Source organism: Melanerpes formicivorus, unplaced genomic scaffold (genome assembly GCF_026170545.1).
Source record: "Melanerpes formicivorus ecotype bairdi unplaced genomic scaffold, bMelFor1.0.p_v2 SCAF_30, whole genome shotgun sequence".
Lineage (NCBI taxonomy): Eukaryota > Metazoa > Chordata > Aves > Piciformes > Picidae > Melanerpes > Melanerpes formicivorus.
Genome location: NW_027142382.1, coordinates 2,646,352 through 2,670,422, shown reverse-complemented (window position 1 = coordinate 2,670,422; position 24,071 = coordinate 2,646,352). Strand labels below are relative to the sequence as shown.

The 24,071-nt window shown below is 41.7% G+C and overlaps 1 protein-coding gene across 1 annotated transcript in view; it reads left to right on the top strand.

The window, feature by feature from the left end:
• The window catches only part of CFAP47 (cilia and flagella associated protein 47), a 299,349-nt gene extending 290,431 nt beyond the window's left edge, over positions 1 to 8,918 (top strand). Inside the window, exon 65 of the mRNA XM_068155062.1 lies at positions 8,649 to 8,918. Within this exon, the coding sequence (XP_068011163.1) occupies positions 8,649 to 8,870 (222 nt within the window). The 3' untranslated portion in view covers positions 8,871 to 8,918. The remainder of the gene's footprint in view (positions 1 to 8,648) is intronic.
• The last annotated feature ends 15,153 nt before the right edge of the window (positions 8,919 to 24,071 follow it).

The following is a 24,071-nucleotide window of genomic DNA, read 5'->3' as shown; positions in this document are numbered from 1 at the left end:
ATTGAGACTGTAATTTTCATAATGCCAAAAGATGGTAACAATATGTGAATCGCTGCTGTAGGAGGCTATTCAGACCATCCTCAGGCCTGAAGGAGTGGTTGATATTGATTGCATTTCCTCTAACCAATGAAACATCTAATATTTGAACTGCAGAAGTCTCTAATCTAAGAAAATTATAGTTAACCATCTTCTTCATTAGGAATTGCTCAGAGCCTCTCTGGCATTGGTCTGCTTGTAGGAGGTGGTGAGTGATTGCCTTTGCAGTCCTCTTTGCTTTGCTTATTAAATTGTTGTTGTCTTGATTTTTGTTGCCTTTGTTCTTCCCTTCCACAGTTTATGTAAAGCTTTGGTTTAGTTTCATTGTGTATACAGTGATTGTAATCAGTCATTTTTGCTTCTCACCACTGCAGTATAAAATAAATATCAGGGAATATTGGATGCTTTATCTGTAATTTCCTGCATTTTAACTTACTTGGAAGCCTTGTACGTTTTGTTGGACTTTCCTGAGTTAACACTGTTTGGATGATAATTGAAATACCATTTTCCTTAAAATTCCTGATACTCTCAACCTTTAGTGCCCTCCTAACATAGATTTCTCTGTCAACTAATCAGCATGTAACTCATTGGCACATCCAGCCTACAGTGAATACACATGGATGATCTGTGTTCTTCAAATTAATCCTATGAGTCAGGCAACATCTCTAAATATGGGTTAAATATCAAAAATAAATACCTTTATATAAATACCTTTATTTATATAAATAAAGGTATGTACTTTTATATAAACAAAGTAATGGCTAAATGAATTACCTCATGAACATTACTTAGATATCAGAAGGTTAAATATCTTACTTGAATGACTCATGACATTTACTAAAAGGTGGCATCATGCATCTATGTTTTTAATTCTTGAAAGTATTCTTCAGAAACATTTTGCTTTGCAGATGAATCACAGAGTGTTAGGGGTGGAAAGGACCTCAAAAGATCATCTAGTCCAAATTCCCTGCCAGAGCAGGATCACCTAGACAAGATCACACAGGAACACATCCAGGCGGGTTTTGAGTATCTCCAGAGAAGGAGACTCCACAGCTCCTCTGGGCAGCCTGTGCCAGAGTTCTGTCACTCTCACAGTGAAAAAATGTTTCCTCGTGTTTCCATGGAGCTTCCTATGCCTCAACTTCCACCCATTGCCCCTTGGGCATCACTGAGAAGAGCCTGGCTCCATCCTCTTGGCACTCACCCTTTACATATTTATAAACATTAATGAGGTCACCCCTTAGTCTCCTCTTCTCCAAGCTAAAGAGCCCCAGCTCCCTTAGTCTGTCCTTGTGAGGAAGTCCATTACTCCAACCAGGTGAGTCAAATTATTACTTTCCTCATGCTTCTGCTGGATTATAGTCATAAGGAATTTTGAGGTTTTGATAAGAGGAATTTATTAATTTCAAGAGGAAATATTCCTTCAAGACTATCAGGGGCATTCAGATTGTGATCTGGTCTATGTTCTTAAATTGTGCATGAATTAGGCCTAGAGATTAATTGCAGGGATCCTGGGATATGCATGCAATATGTTTATATTAGATATGTCTTCTTCACAGAGACTCTCTTTTCTCCAGTACATTGTACATATTATAGATTCAAACCTTCATCTTTAGGCCATCTTACTACCAATGCTACTATTAGAATTGCTCCAAATTTGATATAATAAAAAAGAATTCCTCTGATTTAGAAATCTTGACCCACTTAAGCAAGTAAAAAATTTATTGAAAATCAAATATTCTAGCATAAGCATATAGAAATGACCTTTTGAAGTTTCTCTCTCCTCTCTACCACTCCAGAAATGTCTGATACCTCATCTGTCTTTCCCTTTGCTGAAACATGTCTGACCTGGAAACCCAAAGCATCAGCTTCCAGGCACATGCATAGATTCTGAACTTAGTAGACCTGCTCTTGCTGCAGGTTTCATATTGATTATAAGAGTTGCTATAGTTAGGCTGTACAGTCCTATGCTGAAGAAAATACTTACAGCCTCAACATCATTTGAAAAGAGAATAATTTTGCCCTGAAAAATTAAATGTTCAAGTAAAATAGACATTTGTGGGTGTCCAGAGTTTTCGGAAAATTACTGAATTCTGGGTTGACTTGAAAATTACTGAACTCCAGGTAGTTCTGGTGCTAAACAAAGTGCTAGCCCAAGTTATGTTGACAGTTAAGTAACTTTTCCATTCATGTAGCACTCATGTCCCATTTAGCAGGAACCACAGATCTAAAGCAAGGGTCTATCTTTCAGTGAATGAGTACAAAGATGCACTATTTTTTCACAGTGGCTGTCTCCAGCTCTCTTGGATGAGAGCACATGACTTACAATAGATAGATGGACTACCATAGGTCAAGATGATAAATGAGAGTGGGGTTTTTGGTTGTTGTTATTGCTCTTTAGGTTTTATTTTTTATCTACTAGCTTGATGGGTCCTGTCTAAAGGATTCATGTGATAATGCCCACGACATTTTCCCATTGAAACCAATGAGCTTCCATCAGGGAAAGAACAATTGCTCCTGTCTGATGCAGGCTACATAGCAATAGAATAGGCAAGGTTTTGTTCACCAAGTGTGATAGTTTAGATTGTGCCTTCAAAAAAATTCCAAGCAAATCTACAGTTGGGTGTAAAAGGGAAACAAAGATTATTTTAAATAAATTTCTTTAGTCAGATATGTGATACCATAGCAATAACTCTCACATTCTTTTCTCTCAGTCTCTCTCTGTCTCTTTCTGCTGGCATGCATGCTGTCCTGGACAAAGAGAGACCGCTTATCAGCAAAACTTTGTGGCCAGCAGGAGCAGGGAAGTCATTGTGCCCCTGTACTCTGCATTGGTTAGGCCACACCTTGAGTACTGTGTCCAGTTCTGGGCCCCTCAGTTTAAGAAGGACATCGAGACACTTGAACGTGTCCAGAGAAGGGCAACAGGGCTGGGGAGAGGCCTTGAACACAAGCCCTATGAGGAGAGGCTGAGGGAGCTGGGATTATTTAGCCTGGAAAAGAGGAGGCTCGGGGGTGATGTCATTGCTCTCTGCAAGTACCTGAAAGGTGGTTGTAGCCAGGAAGGGGTTGGTCTCTTCTCCCAGGCAACCAGCACCAGCACAAGAGGACACAGTCTCAAGTTGCGTTAGGGGAAGTGTAGGCTCAAGGTGAGGAGAAAGTTCTTCATGGAGAGAGTCATTCGTCACTGGAATGTGCTGCCCAGGGAGGTGGTGGAGTCGCCGTCCCTGGAGGTGTTCAAGAGGGGATTGGATGTGGCACTTGGTGCCATGGTCTAGTCATGAGGTCTGTGGTGAAGGTTGGACTTGATGATCTTTGAGGTCTCTTCCAACCTTGGTGAGACTGTGATACTGAGATAAGCATTATTGACTTTCTAACAGCGCTTTTGAACTAACAGAAATTCCCCTCGCATTTTTCCTTTTCTTTTCTACTAATTAACCAGAGGAAAAAGGGAGGGGAGAGGTTGAGGGGAGGCAAGGTGGAATCCTCCTGCCCAAGGAGGATTTCTATGCTGTTTCTTTTTTTGTAAATACTTGTATAATGTAAATACTGTAGATTTTTGTGCATATTCATTGCGTTCTATTATCGCTTGTAAAATACAACTCCATTTTGCTTCCCCAACTGGGTTCAGCTGAGCTTTTGTTGATATGTGTGGGTTAAACCACCACACCAAGTCAAGCCACAAACATTTTTATAGAACAATCTAGAGTATTTATATAGCAAAAAAAAAAAAAAGAAAGAAAAAAGAAAAAAAGAAATGAGGAAGAGGGCATTGCTGCACAGAAGGCTAAATCAATTGTTTGATGCTGATGATAAATGAAGTTGAGACGTAGCATAGCCCAGCACTTCAAACAATTACTAATGCTATAGGCAGTAAAGTTGCAGTATGTGTGGATTTCATGAACAGAAATGATTTTTTAGTAACATGATACTCAGGCTGAAAGCCCTATCAGATCTCTTGTCCGACCTTGAAAAGGTCAGTGAGACTTGCACACAGTAGATAAAACCATGAGATTAAATTTTCTTTGAATGAAATTGTTCATCTGGTGTACTAAAGAAAGATAAAGCATTTACTCTTGTACTGAAGCTAATAAAACTATTAGCTAATTTTGGAGGGTGTTTTACTTTCCTTAAATAACAACTTTATCTTTGGACATAAGATACTGATGTTGGTCCATATCACCTGCTTTTGCTGGATTTTATCTCCAGTAGTCAGGGCAGTTACTAGATTATTTCACAGCATTAAATACAGCTGAGAATAAAGATGAGTTAATCTACCTGCTTTACACAAGAATAGTATTCAGTTTGATTTAGACTTTTGTTTTAGCAGAATAATAATGAAAGTGTAAAAGACTATGCATGCATGGTGAAGTATCTATTAAGATCTTACGCTTACCAATCTTATGTGAATAAAGCAATTCGTTCAGAGGACACTGTCTAAAAACAGTGCTGACAATTTTTAAAGTAAATGTGTTAAAAACAGTTTGTTTGAAACTACACAGAAGTTACCTATTCTTTCAACATTAACACAGAAGAAAGTGTATATTCAGTTACAACATACTGGTTTAAATTAGTTTTCTAACAAGAAGCATCACAGTTCTGCGCTTGCAGCCCACAAGGCCAATTGCATCCTAGTCTGCACCAAAAGAAGCGTGGCCAGCAGGTCAAGAGAGGTGAATTCTGCCACTTTGCTCTGGTGAGACCTCATCTACAGTATTGCATCCAGGTCTGGTGCCCTCAATACAAGAAAGACATGGACCTATAGAGTGGGCCCAGAGGAGGGCCAGAAAAATGATCAGGGGCCTGGAAGACTTCTCCTATGAGGACAGACTGAAGGAGCTCTGGTTGTTCAGCCTGGGGAAGGGAAAATTCTGGGAGACCTAATAGTAGCCTTCCAGTACCTGAAGGGGGCCTATAAGAATGTTGGAAAGGGACTGCTTACAAAGGCCTTTAGTGATAAGATGAGGGACAATGGTTTGAAATTACGGAAGAGTACATTTAGGTTGAACATCAAGGGGAAGTTCTTTACCATGAGGGTAGTGGAACACTGGAACAGGTTGCCCAAGGAGGTAGTTGAGGCCCCATCCTTGGACATATTCAAGGTGAGGCTTGACAGGGCTTTGAGCAACCTGATCTAATAGAAGATGTCACTGCTCACTGGAGAGCAGATTGGACTAGATGACCTTTGGAGGTCCCTTCCAACCCAAACCATTCTATGACCCTATGAATTAGAGAGTCATGTGGTGATGACATTTAAGAGCTGTAAATGTATGCAGCCTATATTTGAAGCAGTATAAATGCTGAATAATTATGTAGCTGAGAACAAAGCCTGTGCCAAAGTTTAATGGTGGGAAACTGCTTTGTTTTGAATAGAGGCAACATGAATTGAAAATTTCTTGCAATTGGATCTCTCAAAAACACTTTAGGAATGACAAGGTAACAATCAGAACAATATGAAGGGCATATGAAAGATAACAAAGGTAAACATCATCAATTCAAACTTATTTTGCTGGGAAATATAAAACCGATATTTAAGAAAACTGAATAGTCACTTTAAAAATATTTTTATTCATTTCTATATGTTGTCATAATTAGGGGATGACTCTAGGGAAAGTTGGTGGTGGCAAAGGTTGGCTGCTTTTCCCTATGGCTTTTGTAGTGCTTCACCTAGACAGTAATTAATTGACAGAATGCAATCAATAACTAGACAAATATACACACTATGCTTGGAGGTGGTTGATAGGATTTATGGTATGTGAGAATTTGTTACAATTTGTGTGGATATTGTTGCTCCCCTCTACAGACCAAACCTGCTTGGCATACTGACACGCCCAGCAGCACAGCAGAAGCTGAGCTCTCAAGCTAGGATGAACAAATGGGCCACAAACCAGCCGTGTCAGAAGCTAGACTGTTAACTAGATGCTTGAGGGAAAACCTCATGAGCTTTAAGGCTGTCTGTTGCACTGATTTCCAGATTGATTTGAGGGTATACACAGCCCTTCTGACCTTTTGTTTTCTTGGATGAAAAACTACATTGATGTTGGGTGTAATGGTTACATCTGCAAGTGATTGTTCTGAGGAGTTGTTAGTTGTACATGGCAGATGAATTGCATAAAGCACAACTGTTGTAATGATAAATCTTTTTGACTTGAAGCAGGAGAGGTGATCCTGCAAGCCCTGTCTCTATAGTTTAAGACAGCATGATGCAGAAGCTTAGCACCAGCAAACCTGCTGCAGAACTACAGGCAGCACAGCTGTGTGACTGCAGGGCTGTGCCAAATGTGGAAAGGCAAAGCTTCAGAATTTGGAAATATCACTTGTTTCCTTACATGGTTCTCATGCTTTGAGGATGCAAAATCATAGAGCCTGGTGGGTAGCATGTACTATATGAATATGTACTACGTACAGGCACTACATTCAGTGTTCTGCATTAAAAAAGTATTAAAAATTCCACTTCTATGAATATATTTTAACAGCCCTACATCGTGGCATATTTCTTATTCAGTCTTCCCTACAAGTTTTGCCTTGAAAGAAAAAAACAGTCCCAAATACAAAACCTGGGATTTCCAACCATTGAGTGCAAAAGAATAGATGGCAGCGCATGTTTACAGTGAGAGCGCAATGCTTTGTCTTCCTTTTGCATAGTACAAAGCTAGACATGACACATCATATGGAATCTTTGGGGTTTGTAATGTATCTGTTGTTTGGTTGGTTTGGAGTTTGTTGTTTGGTTGGTTTGGTTTGGGTTTTCTTAAAACAAAGAGGAGAACAGAAAACTGAAACTGATGAGTGGGACTTTTCCTAGATGTCAAGACAGGAAAATATTGAAGGTTTGGAATAATGACATGAGACTTAAAGTTTGCAAGAAAAATGACAGAAGGGTCTGCAATAGTTACACATATGTTTTTAGCAACCAGAATTCTGCTTCAGGGCAGGAATGAAATATGGGAGATGGACAGCAGTATAGCCTTCATGTGCATAGAAATAATACTCCTTAAGTATGGCCAGATGGAATGTGTAGTTAAGAATAAGAATCAGGTACTCAGTAAGAATCAAGTACTCAAGCATTACAAGACATGACATAGAAACATATGCTCCATTCCTAGAGACCAGTTATAAACAGAAAGCAAATGAGGAGTGTCATTTCCAATTCACATAAATATTTTTCAAACGAGATGTTTCAAGACAGAGCTGAGATTCTCTTGTGCATACTGAGAGTCTTTTCCTCTCAGTTCAAGTTTTGTTCATTATTTTCTTATAACAATTCCACCATATGATAGTGCCATTATTACCAATACCAGAGCTCCAATTAAATCCTACAGGATGAACCTGAAATATTTATATTGTACTGTAGGGTTACCACTACATTATGAGAAAGATAGTGGTTCTGGTCCAGCCAGTTCCACCACAATGAGCTAAGATACAGACTGATAGACCAGTTGTGAGGAGGTGACCACTAGCCACAGGGTGTGGCTAGTGGCCCAGACCTGCACAGCCAGTGTCTATTTATTGAGATATACATGAACGTTACAGTTCCACTTTCCCACAATGTGGTGGGTTGAAATTGCCCCCCAAATAAAATTGCCAGACTAGCTCAGTTGAAACCAAATGAAGCTATATTCATCAGCATTCTAAAATCTAGAAATATGAAATGCAATGAATATGTACAAAATATACAATATTTACATATATTTACAATATATGAACAGCACAAGAACCCCCCTGGACAAAACCAGAGGGTTACCAACAGCTTCCTCCTCTTCTCTTCCCTGCTGTACATGGGACAAGAGAAAGAGCAGATGGTAGCTTGTTAGTACTTAGCCACAACAAAGAAGATAGCCAAGGTCAGCATGCCAGCAGAAGCACCAGCTAGTATCTGCTAGAGCAAAGAAAGCAAAAAGAGAGTTTACACAACTAACTTTATGTTAGTAATCATACCAATGGAATTATTTAAACCTTACTACTATTTCCCCTTTTGCATCCAGTAGTGATTTGTTTGCATTCTACCACTTTCCTACTCAATCTGTGGAAAATTTTCCTAGGTACAGCCTAAAACTGCCACGTACAGCCTATCCCCACTAAGCTCACTGTTTTATTTTACCAGGTGTTCTTCTCTCCAATTGCCTTCAAAGATTCAGCACTTTGTTATTTTTCACTCACATGCTTTTCTCATATGGTTCGGTGGGTACAACATCTTTTATCACCTCCAGGGCCTCACAGGCGTGAAGGCCATCTAAACATTTTGTTATTGTTCCTTTTTGGGTTCCCACATTGTACTATAAAATAATCACCTTTAAACCACATACAGAGCTATGGGGTTTACTAAAATGAATTTTGGATCAGTTAGAAAGCTAAATTCCTCATCTTTGTTATGCCTGGCCCTGGAAATGTTAAATGTGATTTCATTTCTCTGTGTTCTCTCATTCTGTGGTATTCCACTACCTCCTTACAAGGAAAATGATAAATACCTTTTGAAGCCAATTTAGCCTTGTAAATCACCATCAAGTTTTCAAGGTATTTGTTCACAGATTTTTTTCTTTTTTTCTATTTTTTTTTTATCCCCCCCCCCCCCCCCCCCCCCCCCCCCAATGTCTCTGTTCATTATTTTTCAGACACAATCAATGCAGTGGATGTATGAAATCAATGGACTGCCTCCAGAGACCACACTGCCTACAAGGCTAGCGAAAGTTGTTTCCACTAGCAGTTACAAAAGATCTGCCACGGTTCGACAGCGCAATTTTTTACGTGAAAATCTGAAACTTACAACCACTGGAGTGTCCTCACCAATCAAGGGGGCACCTTTGGTCCTGAGGACTAAACAGAGAAAGTCATGACCAGTTCAATTTTTGGTGAGGGAGGATGCCTTTGTCAAATAAATTCTGCAGTTGAAAAGAAAATATGTTCTCTCTCTTTCTTTCTGCCTTTCTGTCTTTCTTTCTAATGTTTTTATGTTTTGGGTAGAAGGAGCTCTAGCAATATTCTTATTTTTCTCTGATGGATTTTGGATGCTTACCTAACTGTTTCTGTGTTTCACATAGATATCAGCAAGCTCTAATGAGAAAAAAATTCTTTGAGTTGAAAAAATGTACCTGAAAGTAGGGGAATTTAAACTAATGCTTGGCTTTCTAGGGGATATTAGTCTGGTAAGAATCTAAAAGGAATCATTAATGAATGTTCTGTGTGACCCATGCAAACCCAGCAAGCAAACCCAATCCACGATCTCTTACGTGATAAAATCCTTACCCAAACATTGCAGTGTTTTGCTAAGGTGAGATGTGATTACAATTCCTATGTCCAGAGCTTGAATGCCTTTCTGATTCTCTTGCTTTGGCAGGTTTCATTAATTAGTGCTTTGTTTAAAATAAGAATCCTGATTTATTCATCCCATACCTCATCTAAATCTTAGATAAATACATATAACAGAGAATGAAAATAAAGGTCCTGCTTCAGTATGTATGTTGAGGAAATTTTAGAGAGTGCTTTAGAGTACTGAAATATAGATGGCTATGAAAAGCCAGATTTTATGTGGGGTTTCATTGTTGTTGTTGTTTTTCCCCTAACATAAATAGAAGCACAAAATCACAAAAGGTTAGGGGTTGGTAGGGACCTCCAGAGATCATTGAGTCCAACTCCCCTGCCAAAGCAGGATCACCTAGGGCAGGCCACACAGGAATGCATCCAGGTGGGTTTTGAAAGTCTCCAGAGAAGACGACTCCACAACCTCTCTGGGCAGCCTGTTCCAGTGCTCCATGACCCTCAGCCTAAAGAAGTTTCTCCTCATGTTGAAGTGGGACTTTGTGTTGTTCCTTGTCCCTGGTCACCACCAAAAAGAAACCATCACCTTCATCTTGACACCCACTCCTCAGGTGTTTATAGATGTTGATAAGATCCCCTCTCAGCCTTCTCAAGATTAAACAGCCTGAGGTCTCTCAGTCTTTCTTCACAGGAGAGATGTTCAAGTCTCCCAGCCATCCATGTAGCTATCCATTGGACTCTCTCCAGCAGATCCCTGTCTCTCATGAACTGGGGAGCCCAAATTTGGACACAGTATTCCAGGTGTGGTCTCACCAGTTCCAATGAACCAGAAGTTCCATTCACATCGTGTTTCCATTTCTATTCTTCCCATCCACAGGTGACTTTAGGTGGGTATTCAGGCTTTCTTTGCTGTCAATGTAATGTGGAAAATTAGGCCTTTGCAGACATGTTTTGTAAGATCACTGGATGGGAGCTGATTGAGACTGGTTTTGGGTGGGATTTTTTTTTTCTGATTTTACTAATAGAATCAGAATCATACTTGTGCCTTTATTTTTGATAGTGCAATGTACTTTAGCAACAAGAAAAAAAAAGCCTGGTGCAGATTAAGTGCTTTCTTGGCACAAATACAGAGTGAAGATCTTTGCTCAGGAAGGAGGGGCCTGAAAACAACCTCTGTAGGTCAGTGCAAATGAGCAACAATAAAACCATTTTACCACAATGTGCTTCAAGGCTTTCTTTATGCCTATTTTAGAGAAGCTATTACAGAAAATGTTTGGAACATATAAACCAGCAATGGCAGTGTTTAATATCTCCTTTTAAATGCAGCGTGCCCCATTTGGGTCAGAAACCAGGTAATCTGAAGCAAGAACAAAATCTGCCTCACAAATGCAGCACGCCTCACAGGAAAGAGATCGTCAATAGTGATATCTGGTATGTATCCAAGCCACAAGAAGCTCTTGCAATATTTATCTTCAGTGCTACTGGGACCACAAATACAGACGGATTTCTTAGGAAGGCTCTATACACAAATGAAACAAGTACATTCTAGAACTGTAAGAAATCAGAATTTATGTATCAGAAAGATCCAGTGGTTTCACAGCTAATTATTGGTGTCAAAGTGTCCTGAAGGGTCATACCCCCAAACATTCCCTAGCCCAGACAATGGCTAAGCACCTGCAAAAGTGCTTACCTGGACAGTTTTTGGGGTCCAGATGGCCAAGGCAAATGTATAGCACATGGGATTAACATTGTAAGCACCCCTGAATGTGCAAACCTGGACACTTCCTGGGGTCCAGATAAACATGTACCATGTGTAATTAACTTTGTAACACACCTGTGAGCTATGTGTGCCCCTGCCCATGTTTTGATATGCTCCACCCCATAGGTCCAGTTATCAGGGCATTAATTGTCTTGGGACAGTATTTAAACCAGCCAAGAAGTCAGGCAGCTTGCCTTGTTCTCACCCAGACAGCAACAAAAGCCAAATGCTGCCCAAGTAGCAGCTGGGGGCCTGCTTACCACAAAGAGACAAGAGCCAGATGCTGCTTGAGTAGCAGCTGAAAAACCTTCTCTAGCAGACCAACTTCACCCAGGCCTCGCACCTGGACCAAGGCAGAAAGGGGAAAAGCTCCTAGGGAACTGAATCCTAGAAGAGGCTGCAGCCTAGTGATGGAGTGCACAAGAGAGAGGCCCCTAGCCCTCTCTGAGCCAAGGACAACCTCCAGACTGTGACCTGGGCATGACAAGAGAGAGTCCCTTAGCCCTCTTTGAGCCAAGGACCACTTGAATCCTAGCCACAGCATCTGGGAAGATACCAGACAGAGGAGCAAGTCATGAGTCCCCAGCTAATCTGCCACGGAATCCCATTTGTGGGAAAACCACAGATCACAGCACCTATATTTCCAGTTTGAACTGCTGTATTGGAAATGTTAGATCTGTGCTGAAATCATTTAACTGTCTTTATATGTGGAATGTAATAGAATAAACCTTTATTTTAGAATAACCTTTATTTTTAGAATAAACCAAACCAGGTTGGAAGAGACCTTCAAGATCATCGTGTCCAACCCATCAACCAATCCAACCCACCCAAACAGCTAACCCATGGCACCAAGCACCCCATCAAGTCTCCTCCTGAACACCTCCAATGACGGCGACTCCACCACCTCCCTGGGCAGCCCATTCCAATGGGCAATCACTCTCTCTGTATAGAACTTCTTCCTAAAATCCAACCTGAACCTCCCCTGGTGCAGCCTGAGACTGTGTCCTCTTGTTCTGGTGCTGGTTGCCTGGGAGAAGAGACCATCATCTGCCTGTCTACAACCCCTGAGTCTCCTCTTCTCCAGGCTGAGCAACCCCAACTCCCTCAGCTCCCACAACCAAACAACTCAACCTGTGAATACATGTTGTAAATAAGTGATGGTGGTGTTTGAAGATTCCACTTCCAGGAAATACTAATTATAAAAGATATAAACATATATATTTTTATTACACAAAGAAATTTAGCAGTGACAGCTTTGTCAAAGTTTTGTGTTCCTTGTTTTGCCTTTTTTTTTTCTTCTGTTAGATTTTGCTTTCTTTTTTCAAATGGAATTTGTTTGCAGGATGCTCCAAACCTTGCAATTTTACCAGAGATGGATCAACACATGGCAAAAAGGTGAGTGGCTTAAAAATCAAATGGTGCTCACTGGAGAATTTTTATTTCACACTCTGCTTGCCAGCACTTGCTGCTGCATATGATAGATTTTCAAATTCTGCCATATGTTTCAAGCATTCAAAAAAATCCATAGTCAAATATTATGCACTAAGATAGTTTCAGAGAGGCATTTTCAAAGGTGCAGCTTATTTATGGTGTTTGTCTTGAAAGCAAAGCATAATCTATGCTTTGTGGACCACTTACAGGTGTTTTGTTTTGGTTTGTTTTCCAATGTTTTTCACAGTCACTCATGGATTATGCAAGATATCATCAAAGGGTAGAATGGCTTGAATTGGAAGGGACATTAAAGATCATCTACTTCCAACCTCCTTGCTGTAGGCAGGGACGCCTTCCATGAGACCAGGTTGCTCAAAGCCTCATCCAGTCTGGTCTTTAAACTTTTGATGGATGAGCATCCCCAGCTTCTCTGGGCAAGCCATTGCAGTGTCTCACCACCCTCACAGTAAAGAACTTTCTAATATCTAATCTAACTGTACCTTGCTTTTGTTCAGAGCCATTGCCCCTTGTCCTATCACCACATGCCCTTAAAAATAGTCCCTTTCCAGCTTTCCTGCAGGTCCCCTTCAGGTACTGGAAGGCCATTATGAGGTTTCCCTGGAACCTTTCCTTCTCCTAGCTGAAAAGTCCCAACTCCATCAGCCTGTCCTCATAGGAGAGGTGCTCCAGACATCTGGTCATCTTTGTGGCTCTCCTCTGGATTGTCTCCAACAGATCCATGTCCTTCTTATGTTGGGGGATCCAGAGTTAGAGTACTTCAGATGGGGTCTCACCAGAGCAGAGAGGCAGAATCACCTCCCTTGACCTGCTGGCCACACTTCTTTTCATGCAGCCCAGGATACAGTTAGATTTTTGGTCTGCTAGCACACGTAGCAAGGTCATGTAAAGTGCCTCATCAAAGACCACCCTCAAGTTCTTGTCTGCAGGGCTGCTCTCACTCTACTCATCGCCCAGTCTGTATTTGTGCTTGGGATTGACCCAGCGCAGGTGCAAGACCTTGCACTTTGCCTTGCTGAACTTCATAAGGTTGGCATGGCAACCTCTGTAGGGCATCTTTGCAGCCCTCCTCTGGACTCACTCCAATAGCTCCGTGTCCTTCTTATGGTGGGGACACAAGGGATAATGCAAGAGATAATTTAATCTCTTAAAGACAAACAATTTCTGAGCAGCAGCATTAGATGATTTTCAGAATGGTCAGTCTTGTTCATTACTTGCTCTGTACTTTTTACTAGAATTACTGATCCTTGTTGAAAATCTTGAAAGTTCAACTTAGGGAAGGAGTTTTTAATTTATTTAAACTTGGAGAATTCAGTCCAAAGCTTTTAAGGCCACCATTAGATCTGAGCTTCAGAACATTGTGATCAATGGCTCAATGTCCAGGTGGAGTTCCTTGGGGATCTGTCCTGGGTCCAGTGCTGTTTAACAATCTTTCTCAGTGATATGGACAGTGGCATTGAGTGCACCCTCAGCAAGTTTGCTGATGACACCAAGCTGTGTGGTGCAGTTGACTTGCATGAGGGAAGGGATGCCATCCAGAAGGATCCTGCCAGGCTTGAGAAGTGCACCAGTGCACCTCAAGAGAGGTGATTCTGCCCCTTTACTCTGCTCTTGTGAGACCTCACTTTGAATACTCACCATAAGATGGACACAGAGCTGTTGGAGTGAGTCCAGAGGATGGCTACAATGATCCAAGGGCTGGAACAATTCTGTTGTGAGGACAGGCTTAGGAAGCTAGAGTTGTTCAGCCTAGAGAAGGGAAGACTCTGAGGGGACCTTATTGCTGCCTTCCAATACCTGAAGGGGTCCTACAGGAAGGCTGGATAAGGACTTCTCATAAGAGTGTCCAGTGATAGGACAAGAGGGAATGGCTTTAATATGAGAGAGAGTAGGTTTAGACTGGATCTAAGGAAAAAAATTTTCCCTGCAAGGGTGGTGAGACTCTGGCATAGGCTGCCCAGGAAGGTTGTGGATGCTTCTGCCTTGGGGGTGTTCAAGACCAGGCTGGATGAGGCCTCGAGCAGCCGAATCTAGTTGAGAGGTGTCCCTGCCCATGGCTGGGAGGTTGGAGTAGATGATCTCTGAGGTCCATTCCAATCTAAGCCATTCTGTGACTCTATGAACATCTGGACAAGCTGCTTGCCCTCCCCTCACACCTTAAAAGCATAAGCTGCCGAGTAGTGTATCTGTTGGAGACAGGTCTAAATGCAGTTGTTGCAGTTAGGTCTCAGGACTAAAAAAGAGTAGTCCATGTGAGGTAGCTTAGAATTCATCTAAATTGCTGTTATCATAATCTTCTTACAAAGAAATGTGAAAGAATGAACACAGCCTTGAGGTTATGGATTTTGAAGAAACCCTTCTAATGTTTTTCTGTGGTCTCATGCCACATCAGAGCAGCCACTAGCAGAAACTGGAAGAGAGAGGAAAAAAATGTGATGTTTCTCCACCCCTCAGAATTGTCCTCTTCTGGAAAGGAATCAAAAAGGAGTATCTCAATTCACATTAAGCTATGCAGGTACCACAGAATCTCAGGTAAATGGGGAGATGTTGGTCATCTGGGGTCGGTTTGGCTCGAGAGCAGCCAAGCAGAAAGGGACCTGGTAATACTGGTTGATAGCCAGCTGAACATGAGCCAGCAGTGTGCCCAGGTGGCCAAGATGGCCAATGGCACTCTGGCCTACATCAGAAATAGTGTGGCCAGCAGGAGCAGGGAAGTCATTCTGTCCCTGTACTCAGCACTGGTTAGGCCACACCTTGAGTCCTGTGTCAAATTCTGGGCTCTTCCATTTAAGTAGGCAACCACCAACAGAACAAGAGGACACAGTCCCAAGCTGCACCAGGGGAGGTTTTGGCTCAAGGTGAGGAGAAAGTTCTTCACAGAAAGGGTAATTTGCCATTGGAATGTGCTGCCCAGGGAGGTGGTGGAATCACTGTCCCTGGAGGTGTTCAAAAGAGGATTGGATGTGGCACTTGGAGCCACTTGGAGTTGTCATGAGGTATTAGGTATTAGGTAATAGGTTGGACTTGATAATCTCTGAGTTCTTTTCCAACCTGGTTGATTCTGTGATTACTGTAAATAATCACTCTTCATTGCTAATTGCTAATTTTGGGTAGAGCTCTCAAAGTGCTTGTGCTGACACCACTGGTGTATTTTGGTATATATCAATATCAAAATCACAAAATGAAGTTTCTCACAGTCAGTACAATACTTACAGATGATGTGTTAATCATAGTCTTACATGACATATGAGAAAGCTTTACATCTGCTTGTACTATTTGGCTAACCAGCATTGTCACCACCTGTTTATTTATATTGCTTTTTCACTTGTCTCTGTGCAATGTGGAACTGGTTACCCTGGGAATGGAGTCCACATTTAAATTGATACTAAAATCCTGTGCAGCTTCTGCAACTATTTAGCTTCTGGTTTAATGTGACATGTCCAGTAGTGAGGACAGCCTGCCCTAGAGGGTTGCAGGAGTGTACAGGCAGAGCATAGCTTCAAAACAGTATGAAAGCAATCAAATTTCTAACTGTTTGACCTTTGACTGAACTTTATTTGGCACAATACCACATAGGAGAATGACACAAGGATAATTCTGAAATGTTTTCAGGGTGCCTACTACTATCGGCTGAGCTTGGGGTGGGTTTTGATGCCACAGAGATTTCAAGATTGCTTGTTCTACCCATGTCTGGCTAGCCATGGTATCAATGATGCTTTGAGACAATTTTTAAACTGATCTCACTAGTCATAAAAAGATTTTACAGTTTCAAGAATACTAAGAGCCTAACATTAACTCCTGTAACAGTACAGATTTTGTCTGACTGGAGAATTGAGAGATAAAGACTGCTTTAAGCACACAAAGTAATCATGGTCAGGTAAAGAGCACATTTTGATGTTGGGCCATATACATTTCTACTGCTAGCTGCAAAGAAAGGTATTAGTTTAAGAGAGCCCTTTGGGACTGGAGCCAGGCTTGCAGGGTGCATAATGCTGAACCAACAATGTCCCTACTTGAGTGAAATAACATGGGAGCAGCCAAATCTGAGCATGCACTTTTTTTCTCTTTAATCATAAACCTACACTGTCAGAAGAAATGGAAACTTCTGACTCATCCTGCATATAGCAAACACCAGGGAAGAAAAAATAAAAGCTCAGTATTAACACATATTCCTAGGAGGAAGGCTTAGCATTTAGAATAAGAAAGAAAATCCCAGGCTTTGCCTTACTATTTATTTGTTTATGAGAGGTTTAATAATTTTATTTCTCCCTGCAGTGACTGCTCACTTTAAAACAAATGACTGAACAGTGCTTTACTGCTGACACAGATCACAGTTTGTTACTAATAGAATGTTAACTGTTTTTTAAGTAACTCTGAATAAACCTGCTGATCCATAGAAGATCCATCTAAAAAGGAATTAAATTAATCTACTAGCTTTTCTGCTTCCACTGACAAGAAACATATTCTCCTGCAGTTTACTGCAGCTAATGTAATACCCATAGTGTCAAATTTCTTCTGGTAGGATATTTTGCATTTTGAAACCATGGCACGGTGACAATGTGGTGAGGGCATGGCAGGGTGTGGATGCCAAGGTCATTGCACAGAAATCTGTCCAAACAGCACTGCTTGGTGGTTAGAGAAATAGAGAGAAAGGCACTCTGTCAGGAGTATCTTTGAGGTGGTTTTGGTTGTCGTGGGTTTTATTTTTTCCCCTTTCTGTATTCCAGGATTTACCTATTTTCTGCAAAATATTCAGTTTCTCATTGTCAAACAAAATAATTGTTATATCAGTGGAAAACCTGATACCTCACTATTCAATCTACCGTATGAATAGACCCCCTCATCCAGATCATCAATGAATATGTTGAAGAGGACAGGGCCCAGCACTGATCCCTGGGGGACACCACTACTGACTGGCTGCCAGCTGGATGTGGCACCATTCACCACCACTCTCTGGGCTCGGCCATCCAGCCAGTTCCTAACCCAGCACAAAGTGTAGTGGTCCAAGCCACGAGCTTGCTTAGCCAGCAGTTTGCTGTGGAGGATGGTGTCAAAGGCCTTGCTGAAGTCCAGGTAGACCACATCCACAGGCCTCCCCACGTCTACCAGACAGGTCACCTGATCACAGAAGGAGATCAGGTTGGAGAGGCAGGATCTGCCCTTCCTAAATCCATGCTGGCTGGACCTGAGCCCTTGGCCATCCTTCAGGTGTGCAGTTATTGCTTCTGGCATAAACTGTTGTGATCAAACACAAAATGCTGGATTTTAAAGTGTTTTTCTGAGCCATGCAGCTACCTGGATAGTGTTAATTAGTACTTGTATCACATTCATCATTGTCTTTTTTCTGCACTGTTTGTTGTCTTAAAAAAAACCCCAACAACACAAACCAACCAACCACCAACAACAAAATAAATCCAATCCAATCCTCCAAAAAATGGCTACTTTGCCCAAGTCTGAGTCTCACCAGTTATTCATTATAAAACAGTTCTTAGTGAAACTGAATCTAAATTGCATAGGAGAGAGATTATAAAGGGGAGACACAGATAAGCAAGTGTGCACCTGCAGAATTAAATTGTACTGTATAGCAATTAATTCTAAGGAAAATTCTTTTGCTTTAGAGAGCAGTACCTAAGCATGGTGGCTATGATCATTGCCCTATTGAGAATGAATTCTTAGGCAACATGGTGTTAACTGTACTGCAGATATATTAGATTAGCTCATTAAAAATATTGTTAGTTGAGGGTGCAACATCTGTAAGAGCTGCTTGGCCGTTTGCAGGTCAGAGAAGTCAAACTCCTCGTGTGCCAAGTGCCAAGAAGTGTCTGGAATTGCAATGCTCCTCTGTGCTCTTACCTTGGACAGTAGAGGACAAAAGGCTGCAAAGAAGCTGTCTGGAGGTTCTCTCTCCCTCACCCCCCTTTTGTGCCGTGGTGCTACAGCTGCCAAGAGCAGTAGCAGTGTTTTAAGTCAGAGCTGTGCTGCCATAAATAAGAGGGAACAGCTGGGTGATATTGCCACTGGGGGTCTCATGGCTCTAAATATAATCAATCTGTGGTCCAATATAATCCTTCTCTAACTTTCAGAGTATGCTGCAAATTATCTCTGCACCCCTTCCCTAGACTTGTATTAACTGGAATAAATTACAAAGAGGAAATCTGCATTTAGCTTACTTAGCTTACTGATGAGAGGTGATAGTGAATTGTGATGTTGCTCTTGGGAGGAGATTTTACCTGTCATTTAGGGCATCTAAAATCATGGTTGGCTGCTGTTTCTATCACTTCTCAAAATGCAAAAAAAAAAACCAAAACAACCACCCAACTTGATTATTAACAGAGAGAATTAATGACAGAATCAGCTAGGTAGATGATCAGTGTCTGAAAGAACTAACAGCAGCATGAAGAGGGAAAGTATAATTGTGGAGGGCTCAGTGAAATTATCTGGGAAGAGAAAGCTTGTAAGTGAGGAGTAGCTCCACCTTAAAGAAAGTAGGACAAGACAGCTGGCATCGAAAACTGATAAGGTTATGGAGGATTATTTAAACTAGAAACAGGAGGAAAAAAAATCAGCAGGTGTTAAGGAACACTTGCGCCAGTCACAGACATCTGCCAGGACTGTCAACACTGTGACGGTATCTTTGTCACAGAGTAAAAAGTAAGAAAAAATTATGGTAAAACTAGGGGAAGGAGCAGTGCAGTTCCACCCTAGTGCTGCAGTGAGGAAAATCAGACGCTGACATCTATTGTTGTTGTTGTCTGTGGTGGGTTGAAAACTTCTCACCCCCAACATTAAATTTGCCAGCCCAGCCCAGCTGGAAGCAAATGAAAGCTGTATTTACCAACAGAATTGCAATCTACAATGGAATCCAATGAATATGTACAAAATATACAGGATTTCAAATATTTACAGGCATTTGCAATTAATAACAGCACAAGCTACTGGCTTCTCTCTCTCTGCCCCACCTTACCCCCCTGTAAAAAAGGGAGAAGAGAGAGAAGCAGAAAAGTTAATACCAAAACAATGCAGCCGAGGTCAAGCAGAAGCAATTTAGTGTCTCTCCCAGAGTGGAGAAGCGAGAAGACAATTGTTTTGGTACAACTAGTTTTAGTCCCTTATCTATCCCATGGGTTTGTTTAAAATTGTCTTTATTTTCCTTTTTACACCCAATAGTGATTAATTTACATTTTACTACTTTCTGTTCAAGATCTGTGAAAAAATGTTAAAGGCATAGTCTAAAACTACCACATTGTCCAACAATGAAAATCAATAAATACCAAACATTCTTGGAATCACTCCTAGAAAGAAACAAAATAAAACCATATTGCCAAGGAACAGTACCTTGAGAGGAGGGCTATTGTAATTCTGGCTGTGAAGCAGAAAAGACAGAATAGGCCTTAACTGCAGTGTAATACTGTGGCAGTAGCACAGTTCCATAAAGCTAGATGGAGGTGAAGTGGTCAGTGAGTAGAGTCTGCAAGCATGCAAGTGCAGGAGGAGTGAATGGCTCCCAAGAATGAAAGCACACCAACAGCAGAACACTGGCAGCTACCAGTTCAAAAGAAACACCACTGTCTTCATAACAATGAAGAGGAGCAATTAAGAAAACCCAAATACTCCTTAAATCAGACAGACCTATATCTGTTAAACATAGATTTAGTGATGTTACTTGATGGACAGAAGGCAGTCAGGTGGTTAAGAGCTTGGCTGCACTACAAAATTTCACAGCATTTGGTTTGTTTCCACAAAGTCTACCAGGTAATTAAAGCCCATATCAGGATACATTTAGCAAAGCTGTATCCTGACACAGTATATAACTGTATCTCAGAAAAGTAGTTCAAGAGCATTCAAGAGAGTACTATTTTTAACATCATGTGAAAGTAACATAAAAAAATAGCTGGTGTTGAACGGGTGAGCAGATAATGACCATCATATAAATAGGTTCAAAATGAGATATCTCCCCTCTGCAGTGTTGAATGAAACCTGAAGAATCAGTTGAGCTTCTTCCCTAGATGCCAGTCACTGTTAGTGACATAAATATCACCTTCCAGCCCTCACTGCTCTCCTTTATATAAATATTGCATGTATCTAAACATTAGCATGTAAATACACTACTCTGACATGTCACTTTGCTTCTTCCCCCAGGCAAAAGTATCTCTCTGAGGAAGAACTGGGCTGTAGAAAGAGAAATATAAAGTTAACCAGTAGTTTTCAGTCTCTCCTTAAAATAATGCATTCTCCACCAGATGTAAAGCTGGGGAAGGATTTTTTAGGGTGTGAGGTAATGATAGGACTAGGGGCAATGGAAAAGAAATAGAAGTGGGTAGATTGAGATTGGATGTTTGGAAGAAGTTCTTCCCCATGAGGGTGGTGGAGACACTGGAACAGGTTGACCAGGAAGGTGGTAGAAGCCTCATCCCTGGAGGTTTTTAAGGCCAGGCCCACTGTTTCATTAACAGAGCAATGTGGAGTGAGTCCATGGGGATGAAGGTCTTGGCTGAAACAAGCCATGAAGACCTCAGATTCTTCCTCCTTTTGTCTTCAGAAAATTCAGATTTCATGTCACAGATGCCCCTCTTCATCATGGATTTCTCCATTTATCAGAAAAAGCCCTGCAGGTTTCTGTATTTCAGTTAACTGCCTGGCTGTGAAAGAAATAAATGGAGTTAGAGCTGGAGGCTCTTCCACTTCAATCTCTGTTAAGTGGCAAACTACAAGTGAAGTAGTGGCAGAAGTGCTGTAAGGATTCTTTTGAGTATCAAGATAGACTTGTAGGAAGTTTGTACATATAGCATAGTTGCTATGGCTTGACAGCTCATCTGACTTAAGGCCTTAGACTTGTTTATTGCCTACAGATTTAGAGAGTCCTGAGCAGCCCATATTCCTTCTTGTTCTTTTCTCCAAGCAGTGACTTGACATTAGCAGGCTGCTCTAGAGGATTCAGCCCATGACCACTGGCCAGGAAGATTAATAACCAATGAATTACAGCCTTAAAGAAAAAAAAAACTCTTTGTGGTTGCGTTCCTGTGGACATTTGTGCTAGCAAGCAGCCACCAAGCTCTTATTGCTGTTTTGCATTGTGCAGCTGCATTGTGCAGCAGTGGCAGATGGGGCACTCTGCACTGGTAATTCAACATGAGCTGATGCTCTGGTCTTTTTAGCATGTCTTTGCATGAGTTCTTACACGGGGTTGGACAAGGAGGCTGTAGTTTTCAAAGAGAAAGAAGTCCAAATTTTGAGGACTGAAGTATCCCAAAGTTCCTAGACTACCAGTTTAAGTCATGATGATCACATAGATTTTAATAGCAGAGCAGCCACTTCATATGTACTGTTGAAGCAACAGGTCATGATAAAGAGTTCACTAGGGCCACTGATCCTACTGTGTTGGTGATAAGAGTTTTCATGCAGAACAACAGTACCCTCAAGATAATTGTCTGGGAAGCCACTGGGAGTAATCTCTAAACTCTGTACATGGCCTCTTATCTTTGTGTTTAGTGCTTCTTGTAGTTAAAAAGAAACAGAAATACTTCAGTCTTTCCTTTATGGCTCCTCTGTAAGGACAAGCAAGAGACATGAATTCTCTTTTTCTTTTTCTTTTTTTTTTTTTTTGCATTATGGCACCAAGCAGGTGAAGAACAGACTGATTGATTTTTTGATTGACATTCTTAAGACTTAAATCTCTCTGGTTTATGTACATGTCCCATGAGACAGCCAGAGCACCTGAATGGAGTGATCTCTCCCCTCAGTGCTGCTGGTTTTTCAGGTTTTGAAGTTCAGTGTTTTGGTGTAACTTAGGCCACTGATTGCCATCTGCCGCAGGAAATTGCTCTATTAAGTACAGCCTTCTAGGAATCACCCCACAGCTATCTCTCAAAAGCATCTGAGCAGAGGCCAGGAGGGGAGAGCTTTTGGTACCTCAGTCTGACAGTCATACTAAGGTAAGTTTTCCCCACCTCTGAGCTGAATTCCTAAACAGCAAAGATATGCCCAACCAAACAGATAGCTGCTGACCCAGCTCTTCAACAGCCATGAAAAAATCCAAAGGAGGAGTGAGAACTGCTTTAAAGTCTGGACTTGAGAAATGTGCTTTTTCTGCTCTGTGTTGCATAATTTATGAAGGAAGTGTATAGAGACCATGCCACCATGCTAGCTTCTTGCTTGACCACAGTGCTTCAGACTTTGTTTTGGGTAAGAGGGATTTTAAAGATGGACATCCTCAAAAAGAAACAACCCTGTCAGTCTTCATAGTCCAGCAGAGCCCTATCACCAGCCTTTGCTTCTGCCTTTTAAAAGTGCAGAAATTCATCCATTTCTCAGTAGAGTAGGATGAGTGGGTTTTTATGGAAGGAGTAGGTGTCCACCTCCTGGCTGTCACACCATCAGACACCCCCCCCCACCCATGGTCAGCCTTTTTTGCTGAGAGCTATTTTCCCCAGGCCTTTGGGAACTTCAATGCCCAGCTCTGATTTTTGGATGTTTCGTTGGGTGTGCAACCTTCCCTTGTAAGTCCAGCCCTTGGTTCCAAGGTAGACTGCAGAAGTTAGATGTATCAGTGCTGGTGCTAGGCAGGTGCAGCTCCAGGGAGGTGTGGAGTCTTTGAGAAGCTGGAGTGGAGCCAGCGTGAGCAGAGCTGCAGTGTGGCTAATGAGTGATCAGGGGCATAGCCACAAAGCCATCCCACATGCAGAGCTGCAGGTTTAGGAAATGACCTGCCCACTCCAGCCTTACATCCTGCTCTTAAGTTACAAACTTCAGTTCAATATCAACTGCAGCTGTACATTTTTTACCTCTGAAGAGGCACAGGATGACTTTTTCACCTCAGGCAGTTGAGAGACAGAAGATGAAAGCAAGAAGACGCAGACAAAATAGTGCTCAAAATACAGAATAGGTGCTCCTGGCATTTTTGTAGTGTTCTTTAGCCAAGATTATGTGCAGTACAATTAAGATCACTGGTTCAAACACCCCAGCTGATAGCAGCCACAACAGAAGTCAAGCACAGATGACACCTTGCTTGGTCATGCTGTGGTTGTCTGCTGAACCTAACTACTTTCTCTGCTGAAGGCTGCTTTGTGCCACACTTCAAAATATTTTTGTTATTCTTACTACATAAATAAACAGCTTGAGACTTCCACTGCAGTGCCCTTCACTAGTATTGGCATTCAAAAAGAATAAACAAAACCAGGCAGACCTCAGTCCTCTGTCCATCAGCATGCTGAGCAGGCTATTCTTCAGAGATGCCTGTGAACTACAGTCCTTATTGAATGACCAAAAGTATTTCCTGGAAAATCCTTGGCACTCAGCATTATCACACAGCAATACTGTACTGGGTTTATCATTTACCATGCTGCACCTCCCATGATGGAGCAGGGCCGGAGAAGGGCCACAAAAATGATCAGGGGGTTTTAGCGCTCCTGATATGAAGGCAGGCTGAGGGAGCTGGGGTTGTACAGCCTGGAGAAGAGGAGATTCTGGGGACACCTCATAGTAGCCTTCCAGTACTTGCAGGGGGCCTACAAGAAGGATGGAGAGAGACTGTTTACACAGGCCTGTAGTGATAGGATGAGGGGCAATGGCTTTA